Source organism: Populus trichocarpa, chromosome 1, assembly GCF_000002775.5.
Source record: "Populus trichocarpa isolate Nisqually-1 chromosome 1, P.trichocarpa_v4.1, whole genome shotgun sequence".
NCBI classification, from domain to species: domain Eukaryota; kingdom Viridiplantae; phylum Streptophyta; class Magnoliopsida; order Malpighiales; family Salicaceae; genus Populus; species Populus trichocarpa.
This window is the reverse complement of record NC_037285.2, coordinates 14,788,818-14,797,241: the sequence shown is the minus strand read 5'-3', so window position 1 is coordinate 14,797,241 and position 8,424 is coordinate 14,788,818. Positions and strand designations below refer to the sequence as shown.

The window sequence follows — 8,424 nt, the reverse complement described above, 5'->3', positions numbered from 1 at the left end:
CCTACAATAAAAAAAGTCTAATAATTTATATATAAAAAGAAAAGCTAAAAGGAATCATTGAATCTCTATGCATGTAAAATCATTACATTATGGATTGGATGAAAAATTGACCCTTAAAAAAAATTCAATGGTATAGTTATTAGGGTTAATATGATTTTTTCCATAACGTGCATTAAACATTTTCAGATTAAAAAAGAATAGTTCGCTCTTTTTAAAATTTTAAAGCACCAAAATGACTAAATTACTATTAAAAACAATATTTATTTACCTGGAAGCTTTTTTGAATCTTTGACATTTTTAAAGCACAACGCAATGACAAAATTACTCTTAAAAGTAAAATTTATTTAACTGGTGTTCAAAGGGTTTTTTGAATTTTCTTTCATGGTTTTTTAGTTAAAATCAAGTTGATTAAGGGATAATTTTATACTTTAATAAATTCAAAATATAATTTAAAAACAAAAATTGGTTGACTCGTATATTATATGTGTCAGGCTGCCAGCATGTATGCTGCTCATCGATTTCAAATTGTGTGTGTTGTGAATTGCGATAACCAAAGATGATCTCTTTTGATGTGGTTTGAATTCTCTTGGCAGACCCTTCTTTTTTAGGCAACATGTTTAGCTTATTGACTTCTAACGTAGCATCAACGATCCTTTTTTTTTTTTTTTTTTTTTTTTATTTCCATGCTTAACCCTCTAAATTTTTTAAATACCCTTTCAATTTGTTTTTTCTTTAGATATGGTCCATGTTCTTTTGTTTTTTATTTTTTTTATTTGAAATAATTTATAAATATAATTGTTTTTCAATTTCATTCCCCTTCAATTTTTTAATTTATTAGTTTTGGTTCACATTCTTTTGATTGTTATTTGTTTTATTTAAAATAATTTTTTAAACTGGTATTTTTTTATGATTTCATCCTCCTTCGAGATTTTTTTCCCATCAGATTTGATCCTCATTTTTTTATTGCTATTTTTTTTACTTTGGATTTAAATTAATATTTTTTTTTCTTATTCAATCCTTTAACATTAAATTAGTTAGGAATTGAACTTTTTAATTGAACCTAAGCCTACGATTTCACAAGTTATAAGTTTAGGATATTAACTCAGGTGTAGGAGATTTATCGGAGGAGATTTATCCGGGTTTGTTTGGTTTTTTTTTCTTTTTCTAAGCTCAGGTGTAGGAAACATTTTTATGTGATAATAGATAGTTAGGGATGGATAACAATAAAAAAATAATGATTTTAGTTAATGGAGGGACAAAAACAAATTATTGAAGAAGATAAAAAGTTTAAAAAGTATAGGTGTTTCTTGCCGGCATAAAAGAGGCAATTAAATATATTTTTTTCATTATATACACAAGTCTACTGCACTTTCTTTGCTGATTACGAACTCATATTAAAATTTAATATATAAATATTAGAAGAAGTTTTTATTTTTTGAATGAAAAATTAGAAATCTATTAATACATATATTTTATGTTTAAAAAAAAATTATGTTTTCTAATACGAGATAAAAAAAATATTTTTAATTTAAATATTTTAACTTATAAAAATAAAATATTTTGGGTCAACTCATGTGACCGAACCTAACTCTTTAACTGGGTCAACCCCCAGTTCAATGACTATTGTGCCTTTAGCTGATGGAGAGGCCATATTATTAACGGAACAAGGTGTACATTACACGGTCCGTATTGAAAAGGGAAAACATGAAAAGGATCACATTAAGAAGAAATGGAAAATACAGGTACCAAACGTATAATTAACCCCATTTTTCAAGCAACGTTTAGTTGACCAGTGGGAACATCTCTTTGAAGGTTCCTCTGTCAGTTGATGAGACCAGACAGACAGACAGACAGTTATAGAATGGACATGCCTACGCCGGAGAAGTAAGAAACTGTTCTCACAGTACTATCAAATAAAACTCTTCACAACCATAATAGGTATGGCTAACTTCCTTACCAAGCTTTTTAGTTGATCTGTTAAATGCAGTACTTGAAGGTCAAACCTGCATGGTCTTAGGCTTCTTGATTTAGGAACTGGTTTGATATTGTTTTGCAGTATTCCACTTGTTTTTTACCTTATTGAAGACTCTGTCTTTTGCTTTTTTTTTTTTAACTTTTAGAGCTAATGTAGATTATCTGCATTGAAACTGGGTTTAAGAATAATGTTTATTCAATGTTTTCAATATGTTGGAGATCATGCTTCTCAATGAATGATTGAATGTTAAGTGGGTCAATATAGGAGGTTTGTAGAAGAGTCTGTATATTTGATTGGATTCACTTCAACCGCGTCTTGTGTGGAACTGTGAACTTTTATACGGAGCTAGTTTTTTCCTCAGTGTCTAATCTGCTGGATCAACTAGCATGACATCATGAAATTTCATTGATGTTAATAGCCTGGAAATTTTTCTCATCAAATTTCTATGTAGAGTTGATTTTTTTATTATTATTATTATTATTTCTTTTGGTTACATTTGTAGAGTTGATTTGCGCACCTCCGTGGATGAGACATGGATTTATCGGAGTATCTTGCAACTGCTCTCTTGAATGCTGTGGAGAATTTCCTGAATCTTGAATTTTGTACTCATTGTCCTATTTGGCTAAATTGGATTGTAGCTATTGGGTTTATTTATTGCAACAATCCAGTTTCTTCCTCCTAAACTAAGAGAATTCTACTATTTCTTCCTCCCTGGATCATTTGGGATTTGCAAGCTCTGTCATTCTGAGTAGCAATGGAAGCTTTGCAAGTTATTTCTTCTGCAACACAAATAATCTCAAGTATGGTAGGGGCTGTCAGTGCATTAGATCAGGCTTCTAGGAATCTTGACGAAGCTCCAAAGAGAATCCGAAGCCTAGAGGAATTTGTCTATGATCTCGAGAATTTGACACGCGGAATCAGGCAAAAACATGTCTACAAGCTTCATAACCCCCAGTTAGATCACCAAATCCAAAGCTTGAATGCCCTGATAGAACGGCTGCGTCCAAACATTACGAAGGCAAGAAGGATTGTGTCAAGAAGTAGGATCAAGAATTTGGCCAAGGTCGTGTGGAGTTCTATGGCTGGAGATCCTCTCAGCAAACTGATAAATACCATTAGGGATGACTTGAATTGGTGGCTTGAATCTCAAAGGTTAACCCAACATGTTCAGAAGGTGATAGAATCAACAGCACAAGATGTCCCAGTTCGATTGAAAATAAAGATCGAACAAGGATGGCCACTTTCTAGTAAATGCCACTTTGTGAGAAACTTATTGGAACAAGAGGATTCTCATCGGGTTATTCTAATTGTTGGGTTATCTGGTATTGGAAAGTCATGTTTGGCTCGACAAGTTGCTTCGAACCCTCCTACAAAGTTTGTGGGTGGAGCAGTTGAACTTGGATTTGGCCAATGGTGTAGTAGAAATGCTTGCAATGGAAATAAGGATGAGTACCAGAGACGGCTTGCAAGAAAAATTTCTAACTTTCTGGTACAAATTGGATTCTGGAAGAAGATTAAAGATGAAAATAGTGGAGATCTTGAATATGTTTGTTGTATTCTCCAAGAAGCGTTGTATGGAAAGAGCATTGTCATACTTCTTGATGATGTGTGGGAGCAGGATATAGTTGAGCGGTTTGCAAAGCTATATGATAACGATTGCAAGTATTTAGTGACAACAAGAAATGAAGCAGTCTGTGAAATAACAGAAGCCGAGAAAGTTGAGTTGAGCAAAGATGACACAAGGGAGATAAGCAAGGCAATTCTTCAATACCATAGTCTTCTTGGCATGGAAGAACTACCGGTATGAGTCAAATAAACCTCATTTCATGTTCTTTTATTTTATTATTTCCAAGTCCTTCAGCCTCTAATTTTTCTTTCCTTCTCTCCTGTTTTCCCCCTACTCAATTTTATCTTCATTGCCTGTTTATTTTCTTGCAATATAGTGAGAGATCCCTTTGTGTTTTTTCATGATAAGTCTACAAGAGATTCTCTCCAAATTTCCATTTATGATTATAAACCACTGAAAGAAAAGATAATAACCTGCCTATTGAATCTTTGTGCAATATTTTTCCCCAGCACAGGTTCAATGTCACAATTGCATAGTGCAAGCAAAAAGAACATCAATACTGTTGCACTTGGAGTTGGGGGTTGCAGCATTCCTTATACTTGTTTCTGATTAAATATTGTGTCTGCATGTGCATGCGAGACAACATTAAAGCTGTGCAAATTTTCAAGTTCTTTACCTGCAAAACTTATATAATTATCATTTTGAGAGCTGCTAACCGCGTTGTGAGCCTCATTGATTTCTGTCAAAAGACTTTTAACATAGATATGTATTTCTATTGCATCCTCGTGTAAGTTTAATTTTACAACTGAAATCTTGTGATCCATCAGCAGATTTATCATACCGTATTACCATCGTACTATTGTGCACTTATATGCGGGCTTCATATAGAAATTATCTAGACGTGCGAAATGCTTTCACATTGCTGATTCCATTAATAAATTGTTGGGTTTTTCTTTTTTTTCTTATTTATTTGGTAGGGCATAGCAGAGACCTTGCTTGAACGTTGTGGCCACCACCCTCTGACAGTTGCTGTTATGGGTAAAGCCCTTAGGAAAGAAGTAAGAGCTGAGAAGTGGGAAAAGGCGATCACAAACTTATCGACATTTGCCACATGTGCACCTGGCCCTGTCTCATATGTAAATGAAAAGGAAGCTGAGAGCACTTTAACTATTTTTGGGTCATTTGAGTTCAGTCTAGAAGCCATGCCTAGAGATTCTAAAAGGCTCTTCATAGCTCTAGCTTCGCTTTCATGGGCAGAACCCGTACCAGAAGCTTGTCTGGAGGCTGTTTGGTCAGTCATTGGGGACGAGAGCTTGTTCCCTCTCATTGTCTGCAAGCTTGTTGAAGGCTCCTTACTGATTAAAACTGATATGGATCCCTTGTACCTAGTTCACGACATGGTTTCTTTGTATCTTGCTAGCAAGGCAGATGACTCTACTGAGATACTACTAAATGAATATTCACCCGATGAAACTGCTTTTATTTGTCCTTGGCTGCTTATTTTTGGAAAAGAAAATGTCAAAAAGATTGCTGAAGAAAGGATGGAGTTTTTGTTTAATGTCTTGGAAGGAAAGCAGGTGGTCACCACCTTAGAAGCACTCATCCACGCTCTTATGGCTAGCAAATCCATGTCTGAGCTTGAAGTTAGCAGGGAAAAATTTAGTAGAATACTAGGCCCTAGGATTGCAGACTTGATCTCCACTGATTCTTTGAGTCTGATTGCAGTGACTACAGAAGCCATCACAAATATATTCAGCAAGAGTGATTATTGCAATTATTTTCCTTCCCTTGAGACTACTGGTGCAATCAATAGGTTGGCAACAACGCTAGAGTATTGTGAGGAGAACCCCATAACTCAAATCCACATTTTAATCGTCCTTGCAAAGCTTGCAGAATTTGGAAGCCCTGGGACAGTTGACAAGGTGCTCGATAGCATTCCCTTTAACCAGCTAGCTGATTTGCTCTCCTCCAGTGCTGAGAAATGGCATGAGAGCATGTTTACAGTATTGAACTCTTTGACCAAAGCTGGAAAGTCGAATGCTGTTGAGAGAATGTTTGCTTCTGGGATCGAAAAAAAACTTATTAAATTGCTTGAGAATGGATCTGAAGTACTACAGCACCATGCCATTGTCACACTGAAGGGATTTTATGAGGTGGCTCGCACTCCTGAAAATGTTTCTCTTCAGCCATCTAATCTAAACCTTCTGCCATGGCAAGTTAGGCATCGTCTGGAAACTTTTGTTCTGTCAGATCGAACAGTTCCCCATTCGCCAAAGCCACTATCTTTTGAAGATCTCGTTTATAAGGTGTTAGATGGAAATAAAAGGCAGGTATTGCAGGCAATGCAAGATCTCATACCGATTATTGAGAAGTCAGCAGATTCTAGAGTCAGAGAAATGATTTTACATAGTCCCCTTGTCAACAGGCTATCAGAACTTCTGCAAAGTAGGCACTCAGAACATAACTCAATTAGATCTGAATCTGCCTTCTTACTGATGAAGCTAGCTTTCTCTGGTGGAGAACCATGCATTAAGAAATTTCTAGACCATGATATTGTCCCCGAGCTAGTTAAGATGATGCAATGCAATGTTGTGGAGTTGCAGGATTCAGCCTATACAGCATTGCACCAGATGCTTTTTAGCAATGGTGGGATCCTTGTGTTGAATAATATCTTTGAAACAGGTTTCGTAGATAGGATGGTTCAATCAGTAGACAGCAAATCAATAAAGACACAAGAAGTGAATGTTCATTGCATTTTGGATCTTGTTGAGCTAGGAAATAAATCCTGCTTAGAGCAAATGTTGTCGTTGCAGGTGGTGGAGAAGCTTGTAAAATTGGAAAAAAACACCGGGGGATCTGGTGAAACAATAGTTGGATTCCTCAAGGGCATGGACAAATGTAAGCATCTGTCAATGATGGAGCGTAGGGTGATAAAGCAACAAGTGGTTAGGAAGATAAGGGCCTGCTTGAAAGGGCATAAATTTGAGACTCAAATATTAGCATCGGTAGATGCTTGTGTGTCTGAGGGTTCAAAAGGTTCCAGTAGTAGATACAGAAAATAAGCAATCAGGTCTGAGAACCAAGTTTATTCTTTCATCTAGTTGACTCTTCAAGACATGGCCTCGAATCATTACTTGTAAACAATCCATTTTGAAAGAATGAATACAGCTTATTGTTTCTGTTCTGTGAGTGCTGGTAAGTTCACTTATCATTGTCATGATGGCTAGCGACTCTCTAAAGCAAAATCTCCAAAAAAAACAAATGTTTAACAGGTTCCATCCTCCACCTGGTGCTGATATCCTCCTTTCTTTGTTAAAAAAACAATAACATCAACGAATTGCAGGCATGGTGTAGTGGAAGTGGGAAGAGTTCTCAGATGGACTGATCTTGTTTGCCATCTCCCAACTTGCTGGCTCTAGAAATGATCATTGTGTGAACAGGCTTTTATTAGATGTTTGTATCTGTTTCTGTGAGTGAAATGTACAACCAGAGGAAAAGAGTTTGCTGTGGCAGAACTTCAAAATTGTGTAAAATTCAACCTGTAAAAGACAATTTTGACCAGAAACTGCTTGGCCAAATGAATGCTGAGAAAAGATAAGCCAGCTCCTCAGAAATGATAACAGTACAAGAAAGGCAGGAAAAGAATATAAAATTGATGAACCGATAATAGGATTGAACAAATTTAGATTTGACAACATGTTTTTTAATATAAAAAAATTAATATGATACATATTAAATAACATTTTTTAAAAATAGATTAATATGATGTTATATTAAATGAATTTCTTTTCAAATATTAATACAACAATATATTGAATTGACTCGAGTTAACATGTTAAATCTATAACTCGAATGATGAGAACAAGATAATTCTATAAAAATAAATCAAAATAATTATAAATTTTAATCTATAATCAATCAAATGTTAAAGAACAAAATTGTAGGGAAAAAAAGAATATTAAATTTAAAAAATAACAAAAAAACTTACTTGATCAGTTAACTTGCAACCTAAGTTAGGAGATCAAGATAACTTAATATATCAGTGATATTAATTTATTTCTTTAATTTTCATAATTAATTTTGATATTTGTGACTGTTAGGATAAAACTAAATAGCAATTATTTTGTTTAATTTAAAATATAATTGTTTCATCAACAGTTAAATAATTTCATTAACAGTCATAATATTAACAAACATAATATTTTATTATAATGTTTCAAGTTTAATAAATTTGTTATTACAGAGAATATTTATATAAAAAACAAATGTATTTTTTATTTATCTAATTTTTTTATTTTCTTATAGGTTTAGAGGACTTAATTATATCCTAAAAGTATTATTTCTATATAAGACAAATAAATATCTTAAATATAGTATTAATTTTTCCATCTCTAAATCAATTTTTTATTTATTTTCGTTTTGTAACAGTCGAGGGCAAGTGGATATTTGTGTCTGAACATCATCCGTAAAATTCTTTTTTTGTTGATATTAACAGTACAGCTTTTCTTGGATTAGCTTTCATGATGTAATCAGGCTACTCACACCAGTTCAGTTCATTCACAAGAAAATAGTTTTCCATGGCCTCCCCTCATCTTTAAAATTGCTAAACACTATTCTAATGTCAGCCTGAAAGCTCTTCCATCAAACCCTCATCTTTAAAATCGGAAAACGAACTCCAAAGAAGACAATCTCCGCTAGAAAGTTAAGATGAGCCCACCATTGATATTCTGTTCAGCATCAATTCGTTTAAGTGCATTGAATGGCGAACAAGCTTGGCATGCACAATGACTTTAGCTATAAAATCTAGGCCATTGAAACAAATCCAACATGTTACTTTGTAGTTTTGTTCAGTTCAGCCGACAACTTTCTCTGGCAACAATTC

At 34.2% G+C, this 8,424-nt stretch overlaps 1 protein-coding gene across 1 annotated transcript; it reads left to right on the top strand.

The window, feature by feature from the left end:
- Positions 1 to 1,788: 1,788 nt before the first annotated feature.
- On the top strand, positions 1,789 to 6,726 carry LOC7490958 (uncharacterized). The gene is made up of 3 exons (XM_002299567.3): positions 1,789 to 1,938; positions 2,478 to 3,776; positions 4,520 to 6,726. Exons 2-3 carry the CDS (start codon positions 2,730 to 2,732, stop codon positions 6,602 to 6,604), a joined length of 3,132 nt encoding a protein of 1,043 aa, XP_002299603.1. The 5' UTR covers positions 1,789 to 1,938; positions 2,478 to 2,729; the 3' UTR covers positions 6,605 to 6,726.
- Positions 6,727 to 8,424: the final 1,698 nt, after the last annotated feature.